This window comes from Felis catus, chromosome E2 (genome assembly GCF_018350175.1).
Source record: "Felis catus isolate Fca126 chromosome E2, F.catus_Fca126_mat1.0, whole genome shotgun sequence".
Classification (NCBI taxonomy): domain Eukaryota; kingdom Metazoa; phylum Chordata; class Mammalia; order Carnivora; family Felidae; genus Felis; species Felis catus.
The window spans coordinates 42,779,670-42,796,089 of NC_058382.1; the positions used below are offsets into that span (position 1 = coordinate 42,779,670).

The 16,420-nt window shown below is 55.7% G+C and overlaps 2 protein-coding genes across 5 annotated transcripts in view; one reads left to right on the forward strand and one right to left on the reverse strand.

Moving 5' to 3' along the window:
• Window positions 1-30: 30 nt before the first annotated feature.
• FHOD1 (formin homology 2 domain containing 1) lies at window positions 31-16,398 on the reverse strand. 3 transcript variants are annotated; one of them, XM_006941602.5, is made up of 24 exons: window positions 16,080-16,398; window positions 8,007-8,113; window positions 7,568-7,632; window positions 7,203-7,270; window positions 7,024-7,129; window positions 6,853-6,947; window positions 6,473-6,584; window positions 6,288-6,382; window positions 6,035-6,178; window positions 5,804-5,949; window positions 5,485-5,721; window positions 5,327-5,350; window positions 4,891-4,944; window positions 3,876-3,991; window positions 3,187-3,791; window positions 2,691-2,846; window positions 2,276-2,458; window positions 2,070-2,189; window positions 1,831-1,992; window positions 1,230-1,420; window positions 947-1,139; window positions 703-865; window positions 427-627; window positions 31-353 (listed from the first exon to the last, which is right to left on the reverse strand). In XM_006941602.5, exons 1-24 carry the CDS (start codon window positions 16,278-16,280, stop codon window positions 271-273), a joined length of 3,627 nt encoding a protein of 1,208 aa, XP_006941664.1. In that variant the 5' UTR covers window positions 16,281-16,398; the 3' UTR covers window positions 31-270. The 3 variants fall into 3 exon arrangements, with proteins under 3 accessions (XP_006941664.1, XP_006941665.1, XP_019675427.1); XM_006941603.5 differs by lacking the exons at window positions 4,891-4,944; window positions 5,327-5,350 and having other exon boundaries at window positions 16,080-16,396; XM_019819868.1 differs by lacking the exons at window positions 7,203-7,270; window positions 16,080-16,398.
• The window catches only part of SLC9A5 (solute carrier family 9 member A5), a 31,190-nt gene continuing 20,992 nt past the window's right edge, over window positions 6,223-16,420 (forward strand). Inside the window, exon 1 of one of the 2 annotated variants that reach the window (XM_045046112.1) lies at window positions 6,223-6,417. Coding sequence is in view for 1 of the 2 variants with exons in the window: in XM_045046111.1 (XP_044902046.1) it covers window positions 10,913-11,039 (127 nt within the window). In the remaining variant the exon portion in view is untranslated. Of the gene's footprint in view, window positions 6,418-10,527; window positions 11,040-16,420 lie in introns of those variants that run through there. The other variant, XM_045046111.1, reaches the window with a different exon arrangement.

Genomic DNA, 16,420 nt, shown 5'->3' on the forward strand with positions numbered 1-16,420 from the left:
GTACCTTCAAAGAAGGAAGAGAGTCTTGGATTGGCTAGGAAAACTTTATTATACTCCATGCATTCAGGGAGCTCATACAAGTACATATACACACACAAACACACAATTGCATACAGGCACACACAGCTAATACTGCTCAAGGCACTGTCCCCTGGGCACACAGTGGCCTTAGGGTTGAGAAAAGGCCCAGAATTCTGCTTTGATTCCTCCTCATTCTCTAGTCTCTTACATTGCAGGCTGAGGCCCGTCCATGTCCTAGAGGCAGAACCTTCACACCTCCAGGCCAGGACCCTTGCTCAGTCCCAGTGCCTGCACCAGGTCCTCTCCGAGCCCGCTCTTCAATGTCCGTCTCACTGCAGGAACAGAGCAGAGTTAGAGAGGGTTGATGTGGTTAAGGCGGGTAGTGGGCGTTTGGGGAGTACTCACAAGACTTGCGGTTGCCACGGGACCGCTTGCGCTCCCGAGCAGCTAAGGCACGAGGACTGCTCTTGGTCACTGACTGTACCAGCAGGTCCATGATCTCATCTGAAGTGTCACTGGGTAAATTGGAGACTGGGGGTTCTTCTGGGGGTGCAGTGGAGGGCCCCATTGCTGTAGGCATGACTGGGGAGGTGCTCTGGACCATTCCTGAGAGAGGCCAGATAGAGAAGTCAGGATAATGTGACCCCAAAGCCCATTGCCCCCAGTGGCCATAGGTCCCACCTCTGCTGCGGCGGCCATGTGTGGTGTCCTCCGGCTTGCTGGTCAGCAGACTCTTCATGCTGGCATGACTGTCAGCATCACCCCGCCCTGGCCCACTGCCCACAGCCACTGGGACAGATGGGTTGCTGGGGACTTCCCCAGCCACACCTGAGAACTTTTCTGTCTGTAGAGGGGAGAAGGGTGAGCTGGGCGCAGGGGAAGGAAACCACGGGGGTGGCAGTCCAAACCTGGAAAAGGTACCTACCTCAGTGATCATGCGGCCCCGTGTCTTGTTGCGCTCACGGTACGTGGCCCGCTTTTGCTGCTGCTGTAGCACCCGTTCCCGGCAAGTCCGATACTCCAGTGCAAACTCACGCAGCGTGTGGCAGAACTGCATGATGCGCACTTCCCGGGCTGCCTGGGCCGTGTACCCCAGGTACAACAGGAAGGCATGGAACCTAGGCAGGTTGGGGTGGGGAGGGATGGTGAGTCCTGCTTAGGGTGTGAGGGATGGTGATAGCAGTCCTGCCCTCTGCCCATGTCCCCACCTGTTGCAGACACGGCGGTGTACTACCCGCAGCATGGCAACACGGCGGCCACACTGGGCCAGGAAGTGGGTGAGGCGGGCACGTAGGGCTGGGGCCAGCTCGTGTTTGGCCAAGTTCCGTAGACTCTCCTCAGCTGCCCGGCTCCGACGCTCCAGCTGCCCCAGGTTCTCAGTCAGCTGCTCAAAGTCCACCTGGAAAGGCAGGGGGTATGCATGTTGTCCCCCCAAAGACAGGCACCACCTGAGGCTGCCTCTGTCAGGCCAGCCAGTCTGGTCCCTAGAGGTATAGAGAGCCAAAAAGCCTCCGCCTGCCCTCCAAAAGCTCACAGTCTAATCCAGGAAAGAGACAAGTCCATTTGATCTAATGGGGAATGGAAAAGCTCTCTTGAGGGAAGTGGTGGCTAAATGAAGACCCAAAGACAGTAGGTGTAGCCAGGCCAATAGAGGAAAGAATGTTTCTGGCAGAGGATACAGCCCACACAACACCTGTAGCTGAGCATACTCTGGCACAGTAGCCCGAACACGGAGGAAAAGCCAGCCCCAGAAAGCAGCACTCCCTTTTGCCATGGCTGGTCTTAGTCAAGCCTCTGGCTGGTGCTAACCTTGGCACAGCGAGTCAGGGCAGGTATTTCTGAGTAGAGGTCAGAGGAATCAGGCCGGGTCTGGAGAACCAAGGAACAGAGATGGTGCAGCAGTGACTGTCGGCGCACTGTATCCTTCACCTCGGACACCTTCTCCAGGTAGCTCAGCTCAAAGCCGCTGCTCTGAAAGGACCCCATCTGAGCCTGGGCCTAGCAGGCTCCAAAGCCCTGGCCCCCAGCCCTCATGCACTCCCACTAACCTGGGAACCGTTGAGGAAGTTGCCCACAGCCAACAGGGTGGCCAGGATACAGCGGAAGGTGGCATTTTGCACCAGCTGTTCCATGCCCACTTTCAGGTCAAATAGCGGCTCTGCGATTTCCTGGAGTGGGAGACAAAGGACTCTCAAACTACCTGGTCCTTGTGCTCACCTGCCCCACTTCCTGCCACATGCCATGACCTAAGTACCCGTTCCATGCTGTCATAGTCCAGCTTGAAGGCCCAGAGTTGTAGGCGTGCGGCCAGGCCCCCAATGGAGGCAAGGGTCATCAGGAAATTCTCAGCTGGGCCCAGGGGTATGTCAGGATTGGCCAGCTGGGCCTCCTCAATCTTCTGCCGCTCCTCTTCCGTGGGCATCATAGTCAGCAGTTTCTGAGGATGCAACCACCACCCCACACGAAGTCCCCTCAGTGCTGGCCTGAGGCCTCAGATGTTGGTCTTGACTCATCCCTAGGTCATTTGGGGTATCCCCAGGGCCTGGGGAACTGCTCTGTAGAAATGCTAAGCCCATGCCCACCATTGGGAGGGACAGGAAATGCCCACTGACCATAGGAGAGGGCCAGACCTCGCACCTCCCTGTCACACCCTTAGCTGGTATCCCTACCTCAATGCCATCCTTGCTGACAGCAAACTCATCAAAGTTGAGCAGGGCAGCCTTAATGACATGCACAGGTGGCAGGGTGGTTAGGCCAATGTTGATAGCGTTGCTGCGCTTGGGGTCCAGCACTGTGGTCATTGTCCGGCGGCCCTCACCAGCTTTCTTTAAAGTTGGCAAGAGGGCAGTGTAAGATTGGGAAAGGGACTAGCTGGGGCAACAATCGACAAGGGCACTCTAAATAGCCCCTCTAAATAGCCAGATGGTGGGGGCACCCCACAACCAGGGATCTGGGATATGTAAGGCCTTGGGATGAGCTTAGATTCTAGTTAGGGCTAGGCTCTGCTGATTCCTTGTTGAGAAACCTCAGACAAGACTCAATGCCTTTCTTTGCCTTGGTTTCCCCATGTGGGAAATGAGTGGCTGTCCCTGGCAGTTCAGACCCTTCAGTTCTGATTCCCTCCTCTTTCTGCTGGGGTTACCTTGCAGATGAGGGTGGGTTTACCTTGGAAGGCAGCACATCTTTGGCACGGGACTCAAACAAGTGTTCCAGCCGGGCTGTGTCCACCGAGACAGGTTCCAGTGAGGCCCACAGTGTGGGGCAGGGCCCAAAGCGGCTCCCAGAGCCTTCATGACCCCCAGCCAGCTTTAGCTCCCGCCAGAAGAGTTTTACTGTCTTCCTCTTGGTGGGGAGGGCTAAACCATCGGGTGCTGAGGGAGGAAGGGGAGTGGTGGGAGGTGGAGGTGGTGGGAGTGAGCCTTTGATGGGTGGGGGAGGTGGGGGTGGAGGAGGTAGGCCACCTCCAGAGAGCACAGGCAGTGGGGGCGGTGGGGGTGGGACCCCTTTCCCAGCCTCCACAGCCTCCATGTTCAGCATGTCCTCGTCTTCATCCTCCCCCAAATCTGAGAAGTCCAGGTCTCCAATGCAGAGCTTAGGTACACGGATAGGGAATTCCTGCATGGGCTCAGCCTTGGGGCTTGGTGGGGCCAGTGGCTCCTTGGGCTCTGGCTCAAGGCTCCGCTGGGCCCGGAGCAGACTTCGGGGGGCAGGGCTCTGGGGTGTTCTGGGTGCAGGGCCTGGTTCTGGGGAGCCCCAAAGTTCCCGGGTATCTAGAGAAGAGAAGCAGCTGTCAGTGTCACGCCCTCTGGAGCAACAGGGCAACATGAGTGGATTCTGCCCACCCACCTACTCACCTGGGTGTCCATCAGCCTCATCAGGCATGGCCTCAGCCAGTGTCTCTGCTCGGCCCTGGGCCAGTGCAGCCTGCTTCTCTGTTTCTGCTGCTGCCACATTCTCCAGGAACCGGGCTCTGAGGGGAGGTACTTGTCAGTGAGGGTGTCTGACACACCCCAGCCCAGGGTGGTGTACATGCCTTGCTGGGCCCCTGGGCACTGCCCCAAATTGCAGGCACACACAGACATACAGAGAACAGTCCATGCGCTGAGCAGACCCAGGACTTGCCCTCCCAAGGCAGCCCCTGTTCATTCCTCCACATCTGGGGAGGGTCACTGCCAACCCAGCATTCCCAGGTCAACATATGGGGAGAAGTTCTACTTAACAGCTAACTTGCAACCTTGCTGCTGTTCACATTCACTGTCTGATTCTAGACCCTTAGAGCAGGGGAAGGGGATAGCTGTTCCAATAGGCACACCAGGCTGTCCCATGTCTGGTAGCTTCTGAGAGCTATGACCCATGTCTAGAAAAGGGCCTGGGAAACAAGCATTCAGCTCAAGAGTCCCATGCTTTGCTGAGTGAGCTACCACAACAGGCATTCAATTTATGTTGGAATAATGAATGTGATCCAGTGTCTATTTTTCAGCCCCTCTAGCCTTTGTTGGCCTTCAGTCCCTGCCCTTCTTCCCTCAGCCCTAGGTTGCTCCTCCACCCCTATACCACACAGCACCCTAGATCCTAGCCCCCTTCCCTATTCCTGGGCTGAGGACATGGAAGAATGGGCTCCAGATTGGGAGTCCGTATCTTCATTTCTGGTTGAAACTTGTTAAGGTGTCACTATTGAACACTATGACCCCAGTGAACTGCTTCCCAGTGCTTGGTCCTTGGGTAACAAAGGAGGGCTATGTATGGGAGAGGATGGGCCTGAGAGTCCCCCAGCTCTGGCTGCATGAGGCACATGGAACCCCCGCTGGGGGAAGCAATGCTGAAGCCCTGAGCAAATGGCAGGCCTGGCAGGCTGGCCTCTGTACTTACTCCAGCACTGCCTGCTCAGTAGGGGACTGAGAGACAGGTGGGCTCTCAGGGGCCCTGGGTAGGGGGGATGAGAGGAAGAGATGGTAATTATGGTGCCTGCTCCACTCCAAAGCCCAGTTGCTTGTACCCACACACAGCTGGGCAGTAATATCAGGGGTTCCTTCCCAGCCCCAGTGGAAAGAGGAGGGGTGGGGGTGACAGGACATGAAGAAACTGGAAATGGAGGGGACAGACTGACATGAAGCAGGACAGGGCATAGTAAGAGACAAAGAACAAGAGAGTCAAGAGACAGTGACAGAGAAATAAAGAAGGGGGGGGCAAGGAGATAGATGACAAAGGGCAAAGACAGGCAGAATGCCAGAAAGAGATGAGGAGACAAGCAGGAGGAGTAAGAAGTCCAGTCAGGGCTGAACCCCACTCCCCAGCAGTCACTTACCAAACAGGAGCAGTTTGGTGAAGTCTGGAAAGAAAGAGAAAGCATGCGTTTGGGCAGAGGAGTTTGGGCAGAGGAGGCGGAGGGCCTGTGGAGGGTCTCAGTGGAGGGACAGCTGGAGAGAGGACTCTAGGGGTGGCCTCCACTATCTTCCTACTTACTTATAGATGCTCCTCTCGCTGGAGCTGTCGGCTGATGGCCCCACAGAGATGGCAGGAAAGAGGTTCACCGAGGTAAGGAGGCCAGAAGCAGGGCCCATGAGGCTGGAGTTCAAGCTTGTCGACAGGGCAGGGCCAGTGGAGTAGGTGGAGGTTACCGTTGAGGCCAGGTCTGAGGGGCTGGAGGTGGGGCCTGTCTGTGAGGCGGGGCCTGCGCGGCTAGAGACAGGGCCTGTGGGGCTGGAGGCGGGGCTTATCAACAGACAAGGCCACTGCAGGCAGATCCACACCTCCCCAAGTGCTAGGGCAAGTTCTATCTTACCCAGGCTCCGTGGAGCGCAAAGGGCAGTTCCCGCCTTCTAGAGATCGGCGGCTCCTCTTGCCCTCCTCTGAAGAGGGCTTTCTGCGTTCCCGCCTTCCACCTGCAGCGGCTTCATCGATGTCTCCATCCTCCAACCGCAGGGCATTCTAGTGGAGGTAGACCCAGATGTGAGCCGCTGGCGAACTGCACCTCCTTCTTCCCCGCCAGTTGTGCCCAGGTGACCCAGCCCACCTCATAGAGCACAAGCTGTGTGCGCAGGTCCACATCAGTACCCGAGGTGCCCAAATGGCGCTGGACCAGGGCCTCCATGCCTTGCTGCTCCAGTGCATCTGTCACATCATAGAAGGTGTCCTGGTCCGGGAGTGCTGCCAGTGTCTAGAGGGTGGGGATGGGAGGGCAAGGCTAAGGCTGGTGGAGACTGGAAGTCAGGAACCTAAGGGGCCCAGAATTGGCACCTGGTTCCCCCCTATTCGGCCATACCCACCTTGTTGATGAGGGTGACTGTGTACACCAACAACTCAGGGTCAGCGCCATTCTTCTCCTCCAGGATGGACACCAGATTGGCCCAAGGAAGACAGCCTGACACAGAAAGGGGAGCAGTCATGCGGGGACAGGTAGGAGAGAGGGCTCTGAGTGGGGGTTGAGGGGGGAGAAGGAACAGTCTCTCACCTGTAGAGCTGGCCACAGAACTGACAGCATGGATAAGCAGCGGTGCATTGTTCTCAGAGTATTCCACAAACACCAGCAGCAGCTTCAGGGCTGTCTTCACCACCAAGCGGGACTAGGGGGAGGGGTCACCACATATGAGTGGGGCTTGGGCCAGGCTTGTATCAGCTCCTGGTGGGGAGGGGTAAGGGCTTCTGGGGCTGGACTTAAAGAGGAGAGTCTAGGCAGAAAGACCCTGGCCCCAGAACCAGGTGTTGGAGTACGTCCTAGACTTAGACGAGCCTCAGACTCATTCAATTCCAGCCCACTTTGCAGAATAGGAGACTGAGGTCCAGAGAGAGGCAGTGGGGAAAGGGTGCATGGCTGTGTGGAGGGCCACTTACCATGCTGGCACACAGTGTGTACAGCCACTGTACAGTCTCACTGTGGGCCACCACCCCTAGCATCCCATCCACAAAAAGCATCAGCTGGCCTAGTGCTGGGGACACAGAGACAAGAAGAGGTCAGTAAGGGGTCACTGAAGGCAGGGGTCATGGGGGAGGAGTTGGACTTACCTCGGAGGATGTAGGTCTGGTAGTTGTGGTCGGCAGCAGCACCCACACGGATCAGGCAACTGAGCCCCTCTGAGTGTACAAATTCAGGCACCAGGTCCTTGTCCTCCTGGGGGCACCATGGGGAAATTTAAGCAGGGCTCAGGCTGGACACCCACCCCCAGCCCACTTCTGGGCCTCACCTGGAAGATCTGCTTTAGTGAGAAGAGGGAACGGCGGAGCTCAGGGCCACTGGAGCCATACAACTTTTCTGCAAGGGGTAGGTGGGCATGGAAACCTCAAGGGGACACAACCCCCCACCAAAGAATATTCTAGTGCCTGAGCCCCCTACCTCCTCCTCCACTCCCTGACTCTGGGCAACCCCCAATCCGGTTTAGTTGCAACATCAGCCCTGGCCCTGAAAGGAGAGGTCAGGATAGGAGTGGGAAGGGGCCACACATCCTGTCTCCCATGTGCTTTGTCCACTGTCCAGCACAGGCCTGAAAGAAACTGAGCCAGCAGCGCTGGGGAGGGGCATTCTTGGACACTAATGTCCTCATACACTCACCCAAGATGGCATTGACCCTCACGGAGAGTTGAGTACGCAGGATAAGTGTAGGCTTTCGCCCTTTGCTGGAATTAAGCAGCCTAGTCAGCAGTTTTCAGGCCATTCCTCAGGGTCCCTGCGCCCCACACCAAGGCAGCTAAACACCACCCCACATGCCACTCCTGGCCCAACTCCTCCTCCTCAACAGGAGGGTTTGTGCAAACATAGGTATCTCAGGTATGTGGGAGATCACACACGTCCCGCCCCCCCCCCCCCATCCCAGGCATCAGGTAACACTGGCCAGGGATTCCCCTGGCACAGTCGTGTGGGGTGGCATGGCAGGAGGTGACTCTCAGCCTAGGCTAGAGATCAGGTGTCTTGGCTGCTGACACCTGAGCCAGCCCCTGGTGGAGGCAAGGGTAGGGGCCAGCCTTGCCTTCCTGGTCCCATGAGCTCTGACCTGATCTCTTCATAGAAGCCCTCCAGCATCTCCCGCTGCTCTTCCAGAGAAAGCTCAGGGTCCAGGTAGTATCCAGAGGGAGACACTTGTAGAGCGCAGTCCTCCAGCTGGGGGCAAAGGGAATAGTTGTCAGGGCTGGGAAAGAGGTGGTAGAGATATGTATGGAGACCCCATGACCTTCTACTTCCACTCAGAGAGCCAGCAGAGCGGCATACCACAGGGTGTATGCTGCAGCCATGCATTCCTTCAGCAGTCATTTCTCATGGGCCTACCGTGCACGAAGCCCATCTACCTCAGGTGCCAGGCTTTCTTGCCCTTTGAATGTGCTATGTCTTCTGGCTAACACCTACCATTCTGCATGTTTCAGATTAGGTAATGCTTTTTTGGAACACTTCCCTGAACTCCTGTAGCCAGTGCTATGCAACCTGTTCCACCCCATGTGTGAGGCCTTCCATACAGCATTATAATATCCTAGACACTAGTCTCCTTCCCCACTAACCATGAGATCTCTGTGTTCAGGCAGCATGTCTGTCTTGCCCCATGCTATATCTGCAGAGCCTAGCACAGCCCTATGGCTCACAGTAAGTGCTCACTAAACATGTTGAGCTCATGAACATGAATAAGGAAAGGGAATGGAATATGGGAGGAAGTTCCTGCCTTCAAGGAAGTTCACAGCCCTGGGGGTGATAAGCTGCATCCACAAAGCGTTCAAGCCCAGGGAGAAAGTGTTAAGAATATTGGTGCAAACCCAGCTGGAAGGAATGTGTGTGTGTGTGTGTGTGTGTGTGGTATGTGTGTCTCCCTGAATTGAGACAGCGAGGAACAGTGAGTAATCCATAGGCTATCAGTCCCTTCAGGCCTCAGGGTCTTTGCCCTGCCCCAAGTGAGCTAGACCTCAGAGGCCTCCAAGGGGCCTGTTAAAAACTAGGTTTTAGGGTCTGACTCTATCAGTCTGTAGCAGGTCCCTGAAACCTGCATTGTACGAGGCACACATTCTATCCGTGTGTGTGCTTCCCAAGTATCTCTATCATGCCCCCGGCCCGGCTTCCCTCTACTACCACCAGGCATGACACTTGGCCTCTTGAGAAGTACTTGTAGAGAAGTGACTCCTGAGAGTCTGAGGGCAGCACTGTGCCTCTCCCAGACACTTCCCCCATAGCACAGAGCCAGTATGCAGGGCTCAGCAAAGTCCTCTTGTATTGAGTGGCCCTGCTCCTTGGGTTGCTATGGCCCAGGGAGAGCCCACCTCTGGAGAAGCAGAGTATTTTCTGGTTTCCATCTTACTGGGAAAGTCAGTCCCAACATCTGTCCCACTGTTCTGTCAGCACTGCCCTGCTCTGGGCCCAGTCCAAGGACTTACAGCTGCTGTTGGTCCCCTGGGAGAAAGGGAGCCCAGCTCCTACCCCTACCCGTTTCTGCTTTATACTCTGCTCATGTCTGAGAGACTGACCTAGCTCCTTCCTGGCAGTTCAGCCTGTGAGGCCCTTGGGTGACACCCCCTCCCCTTCCCCCACTCCCCCCACCCCCGCCTTGCCTGGGACATGGGACATAGGACAAACACTCCAGCCTGTTCTCTGTCCCACTTCCTGCCTGGCTGCCTGCCCTCCCTTGGGCGCCTTGGGCGGGCCTGGCCTCTCTCCCCTCCCTGAGAGCAGAGTCATCTTCTCCAGGGCCTAGTGGGAACAGGCCTGAGATGGGGCGGCAAGGCCCCAGGCCTGGGGTACTTTATCTTGGGCCAGCTCAGCTGAGGGCAGCCCCACATTCCTCCTGATCCCTCTTCCCACATGGTGACTCAGCAGCCTACCCACTCCACCCCCATCCAGGCATAGCTGCATCTCCTTCCACCTTGGACTAGAGGATTCTAGGACCCTAGAGAAACATATCCACACAGCCTCGCACAGCCCCAGAGAAACAAACCCCTTCAGGGATCCTCCAAATCACACATATATGGAATAGCTCATTCATGCAAACATTCGTGAACCAGGCTGATTTTAGGTGCTGAAGACATAGTGGGGAGCCCAGCTGGGGAGGGCCAGCAGCCTTACCTCAGAAAAAGGCCACAAGTGGCTGCCTGGGTGGCTCAGTTGGTTAAGTGTCCAATTTGATTTCAGCTCAGGTCATGATCTCATGGTTTATGGGATTGAGCCCCCATCAGGCTCTGCACTGACAGTGGGAAGCCTACTTGGGATTCTCTCTCTCCCCCTCTCTGTCCCTTCCCCATGCTTGTGCTATCTCTCTCAAAATAAATAAATAAACATTAAAAAAAAAAAAAAAAAAGACCACAGGGGCGCCTGGGTGGCTCAGTCGGTTAAGCGTCCGACTTTGGCTCAGGTCATGATCTCGCGGTCTGTGAGTTCGAGCCCCGCGTCGGGCTCTGTGCTGACAGCTCAGAGCCTGGAGCCTGCTTCGGATTCTGTGTCTTCCTCTCTCTCTGACCCTCCCCCGTTCATGCTCTGTCTCTCTCTGTCTCAAAAATAAATAAACGTTTAAAAAAAATAAAAAAATAAAAAAAGACCACAAATAAATATAGAAGCACAACTGCCATGAGTGCTAAGAAAGGAGAGGGGCAGAGTGCCATAAAGGTAAACACTGGAGGGTGATTATATTATACCTGGTATGTACTTCCACACCCAGGTTTACGATCTGGTGTGTGTGTGTGTGTGTGTGTGTGTGTGTGTGTGTGTGTGTGTGCGCGCGCGCGCGCACATACATGCTCTGGAGGAGCACAAGCCCAAGAAGCACACGTACAGAAAGCTCGGATCAAGCAGGATGTCTTCCCCTCCTGCAAGCACACTTACATGCTATAATCCCAAGTAAGCAAAGAATGGCCCTCTCCTTCCAGGATACTTGCATCTATTTGGGGTAGAGTCCTGAAGGCCAAGTGCTCTATCACCCAGCCTCCTCAGATGAGCAGATTTAAACCCTTTCCCTCCATGGTGGCAGCAGTGGCCTCCCTAGCCACTTTGTCTTATTCTTCCAGGGCCCCATTTCTAGGAAGAAGTCCAGAGGTAACAGCCAGCCCAGAGCCTCCAGGTTGGTGCCCCTCTCCCCTAACCTAGTTGCCTGTCCTGGGTAGAGATGGGGGGTGATAGGCTAGGATAGCGAAGAACAGAGACTTCCTGTCAGCTGGATGGTGCTTGTCCCTCACACCCCTGCCCCCTTCCTCGGGTCACCCTTCTGAGAGCCAAACCTCTGGTACTTGTTTCTCACACCCTGGGGCTGGGCCAGGCCAGAGTAAGCCTGAACCCTGGTCCCTGCTGACAGCGCTTAGGGTCAGCACAGGGCCAGCATGGGCTCATATCCTTGACTCCCTCCTGGCTCTTGTCTTTCATGCTTCTCTGTGTCTTAGAGTGGAGTCCTCTCCATTCTTCCCAGGCTCAGACCCTCCCTTCAGCATCCAGCCCACTTTTTCTTGGTTCTCTGGGCTCAAGCTTTTCTGGCAGCCGAAACCAACTTGTTACATATGATTTTAAATGCAGGGCCAAACTGAGGAGACCATGGTGTCTACTCCCCAGTATTTTTCATAACTGCAAATCAGTCAAGAATGGTCACGCCAGGGGCAGGGAAAGAAGATGGAGAAGAGGGCAGAATTATATGCTGAAGGACTCCTATTTTAGGAAATGATTTTGTTGCTTCTTTCTTCTGCTTTCCTATAAACACAAGACCCTTGGGGCACCTGGCTGGCTCAATCGGAGGAACTCTAGATTTCAGGGTCATGATTTGAGCCCCATGTTGGGTATAGAGATTGCTTAAATAATAACTAACGAAATAAATAAATAAATAAATTTTAAACACGAGAGAGACCCTGTGCTCTAACAACCCTCCTTCTCCTGTTATCTTGGGTTTCCAATTAGACCATGACTTCCTAGATGAGACACTATGGATGGGCCTTGAGGAGGGAAATCCATATTAGTTATGCCTTCTCTGTGTCACATACCAGCTTGCCTAGTTGTTTGAATCTCCTGATAATCCTTTTTTTAATGTTTATTTATTTATTTTGAGAGAGAGGGAGTGCACGTGTGCACATGTGTGAGCACAGGCACACGCAGGGGAGTGGCAGAGAGGAGAGGGAGAATCCTAAGTAGGCTCCACTGTCAGCACAGAGCCTGACACAGGGCTAGATCAGGAATTGTGAGATCATGACCTGAGCCAAATCAAGAGGCAGATGCCTGGGGCACCTGGGTGGCTCAGTCGGGTAAGCATCGACTTCAGCTCAGGTCATGATCTCATGATTTGTGAATTCAAGACCCATGTCAGGCTCTGAGCTAGCTCAGAGCCTGGAGCCTGCTTCAAACTGTGTCTCCCTCTCTCTCTGCCCCTCCCCTGCTCATGCTCTGTCTCTGTGTGTGTGTCTCTTTCTCTCAAAAATAAATAAACACTTAGGAAAAAAAAAGAGTTGGGTGCTTAACTGACTAAGCAATCCAGGTGTCCCAGACAATTTTTTTTTTTAACTTTTATTTACTTAAGTAATCTCTGCACTCACCATGGGGCTCCAATTCATGACCCTGAGATCAAGAGTCACATGCTCTTCCAACTGAGCCAGCCAAGCCCCCTTCTCCTGATAATCCTTTTATAGGTGAGGAAACCAAAGCTCAGAACCTCAGTGAATATGCCCTAGGCTGCACAACCAGGATTGGAACCAGGGCTAACTGAGGCTAGATCTTGAATGGATGGACTTTGGAAGTGCTCCAGGAAACCCTGGAGGGGAGGTGGAGGAAGGGTTGGAGCCTGTAGTGTTGTCAAGGGCGAAAGACCACCCCTCAGCTTTCTGGACTCTGCAAATACCCCAAACTGGTCCTCAAATTTGTAGCAAGCAAAGGAACACCAGTGAACACACACACATCATACACACCAAGGTAACAGTGCCTAAATCTGCAAGGATCTAAGTCCTGAGGTTGCTCACCAGGCTGCAGCCCAGGCTCCCTACCCCAGATGACCAGTAAATTGGACATGGTGGTCCCAGGAAAAGCTGGAAGAAGGCCATGATCCATGCCCACATCCCAATCTTCTAGTATCCCCCAAAGACCTCCATATCAGGAGAATAAATGGCTCAATTCATCACCAGAGCACCTCATCTTACCCTTAAGAATCCTCTGGGACCCCTCCAGTTGGTCCCTGTCCAAGCAGGTCAGGTTCACACTTAAGCCCCCTTGCAACAACTGCTCCTGAGGGGTAAACTGGGGCTGGAGTAGGGATGGTGCAAGGTCAGGAAATATTCCAGGACAGTGCCACCCCTGTCCTTCTCTAATGTTTAGCCACAGCTGGGGAAACAGAGTTACTGGTGACAGAAAGTTTTCTAGGGTTATCCCTGCTGCTAGAAGTAGGGGGCTCCTCTGGCCTTTGCATCAGGGACCGAGCAGCATTTGGGTCTCTCTGCCCAGAGTCCACGGAGAAGTCCGTGCTATCTCAGATGTGGCAGGGTTTATAGGTGTCCGAGAGGGGCTCCTGAGGCATTGCCCAGAAGAGCAAAAGGTAGCAGAACTCTGGGTAAAGAGATAAAATGCAGGGCCAGAGGGCCAGGTCTCCTCTGGGCAGAAGCAGGTCCCTGGACTGGGAGAGGCTTGCAACAGAGGGAAGACAGATACTTCTAAATTCCCCTGGGGACACCAGGCATGGCCCAAGGCATTGCCAGGACCCTCTCCACCCCCTTCCACCGGCCCCCTTCCCAAGACCAGGAGATGAGTCAGAGGCTGTGGCTAGGAGCTTCCTCCTAGACTAGGAGGAAATGAGCAAGGCCTTCTCAGATCTGAAAGCTCTAAACAGTTTAAAAAGGAAGCCCCCAGGGGAACTCTAGTGGCTGGGCCCAGCCCAATGGGGTGCATGGGGTGGAGCCCCAGAGAGAAAGTGGGCTGGGCCTTTGTGCTTTCCCAGGGTCTGCAGGAATGACAGTCAGTGCCCAGAATGGGAGGGTAGATGTCCACTTGGCTGTGTCCTGTTCCCCTACTAGACAAATGTACAGAGGATAAAGCATTAAGTAGAGACCCCCTCCCTCTTATTTCTGCTCTCAGCCTAGAATGGGAATGCCTGGGTTTCTGGGCCACCTTTCCTCTCTATAGGGCTATCTAGGCAGGTTTGAGTCGTGTCTGTGCCCCTGGGGCACACCCTTATAGGACTCGGGGAGGAACCAGCTGTTGACATTTCCTGCAAGGAGGAGCCCTGCTCCCCTCCTCTCAGCTCTCTGATGTTCCTCCCCCTACCCTATTCTCAGCCCTTCTTCCTTCAGCCTTCTATTCTGGGGCTGTGGTCACAGTTTATATTTGGGATGAACACATCACAGTGTATCTGACCATTCCTGGCAGAACTGCCAGCCCCAGGAAGTCCTGGCTACAGGCACAGTAGTAACCCAGTGTGCCCACAAGCATATCCTGCCTGTGTCCTCAGGTACACCAAGTGGAATTCCTAAAAGTGAGGAGCCCAGGAATGTCTACGCTGGGGGGTACTTAACACATTCTCAATCTGAGCTCAGTGGTGTCCTTAGCCAGGGAGCACAGAACAGAGGGCAGAACACCTGGTGCAGTAGGGAGATGGGTCCCTAAATGAGAGGAAGAAGCAAGGGGTGGTTTCTTCCTGTCCCTGACCTCCTAAATCTGCCCCTCATTGGGAAGAGGCGTGTTAGGGCTAAGTCCTGCCCTAGAGTAGCAGTAGAAGGAATACTATGTTCTCTGTAATGTTCCAGGCTTATTTCAGCACCTTATTTCAAGAGTTTCATGAGCCTGAAGGCAGGAATCTGGCCTCAGTTTAGCAGCCCTGTCTCTCCAGTGCCTATCCTGAATTGAAAGTGGCCTCGGGCTGGATGTACTTCTTCCAGGCGCACCTCAGTTTCCCCCTTTGAACAGAGCAGCACAAAAAGGGTTGCATCAAAATTCTAAAGTGGGCAGCGTACTGCAACCTTCAAGCCGTGGCCTTGAAGCTCGGGCTCTGCCCGGACACGGGCCGCTCCCCGGGGCCAATAATCTCACCAACTCTCCCGCCCGCGCTCAGAGGCGGGGCGGGCCTGTAGAGCAAGGAATGCAGGCTGGGGGCCCGGCGCCCGGGGCACATTCCAGGGGAGACCCCGGGCCCAGGGGGCAAGTTTGCGCAATTCGCCCCCCAGCTAAGGCTGAGAGCAAGGGAGGGCACCCCCACCAACTCCCTCTCCTTTTTCTCGCCACTCGGTGAGGACTGGCCGCGGGGAACCCTGGGGGGTGGTAGCGCACCTCCCAGAGTCCTGGCCCGGAAACCCAGAGCGCCGGAAAGGGCTGCCTGCGGGGGGCTGAGCTCAGGGAGCCGGAGGGGAGGTAGGGCCAACCATCTGGAAAAGGGCCTCTCCCAGCACTGTGCGCTAGTCGGCTCTGGTACGCAGGCAAACTAGGGCAGGCCGGCGGTTTAAAATTAGCCGGGCTCGCCCCCTCCCTTCTAGCGTGGGCTGGTGGAGGCTGGAGTGCGGGATGGTGGGGGCCGTGACTCAAAGGGCTTTTCCACCAGTGCAGCCACTGGCTCTCTGCGTGTCCCGGGCCAGGTCGCTTCCCGGGGACTCCCCTCACCCCGTGAAGTCTCTCTTCTACTCTCACTCCCTACCCAGGCCCCCACCTACAGGGGCAACGCTCTATGGGGCAGGACCCAATCCAGCCAACAGAAACCGCTCGAAGCTTTTGCCACCCCCAGTGGCCCGCCCCGGTCCGCCCCTCCTCCTGGTCCCGCCCCACCTCACCTGAAGCAGGTGGAAGCTGGTCCTTCCCCAGCTCCGAACTCCTTGTCCGCTACCACCCAAATATCTACCGTCATCTTATCCAGATCGGTTACCCAAGCAGACAGGCAGCGAATGGACCCCGAACACCTCCCCAGATGGGCCTCACTTTGAGGGGGCAGCCAAAGTGGCGCAGACAACAAGCTCCCACCTCCCTTCTTGAGTTTCCCTCAACTTGAGAGGCGTCCCGCGAAAGCGAGGCAGCTTGGACCGTAGGTCCCCAGCCCAAGACTTTCCCGCAGGAACGCACCCACTCCCGCCTCTCCCCGAGGGGTACCTCCCAAAGGCTTTCATGGCGCCGACCATGAACCTTTGATCGCCCCCAACCTTTCTTTAGGCCCCCTCACCTTCAGCGGCGCCGCCAACAGGCGATGCAGCGCGGGTATCTGCGCACTCAGGGGCAGCGCCCCGTCCAGGCTACAGGTGGGGGCTCGGCGCGGCTCCGGGAAGTTGGCACATGCGAAGGGGTCGGTGTCCTCCAAGTACTGCACCCGCACGGTCACCGCTGATACCGGGTCCCCATCTCCGCGGTCTTCCTCGCCCGCCATGGTTCTGTCAGGGGCTCGCGCCGCGCGCCTCCGGGAGGATCCCGGCTACGCCGCGGCGTCTACTCCACTAGCTCGGCTGTCTGGGCCGGGCCGGACCGGACGCTGCTGAGGGGAGGAGCCAGACGGAGGCGGGGCCGAGG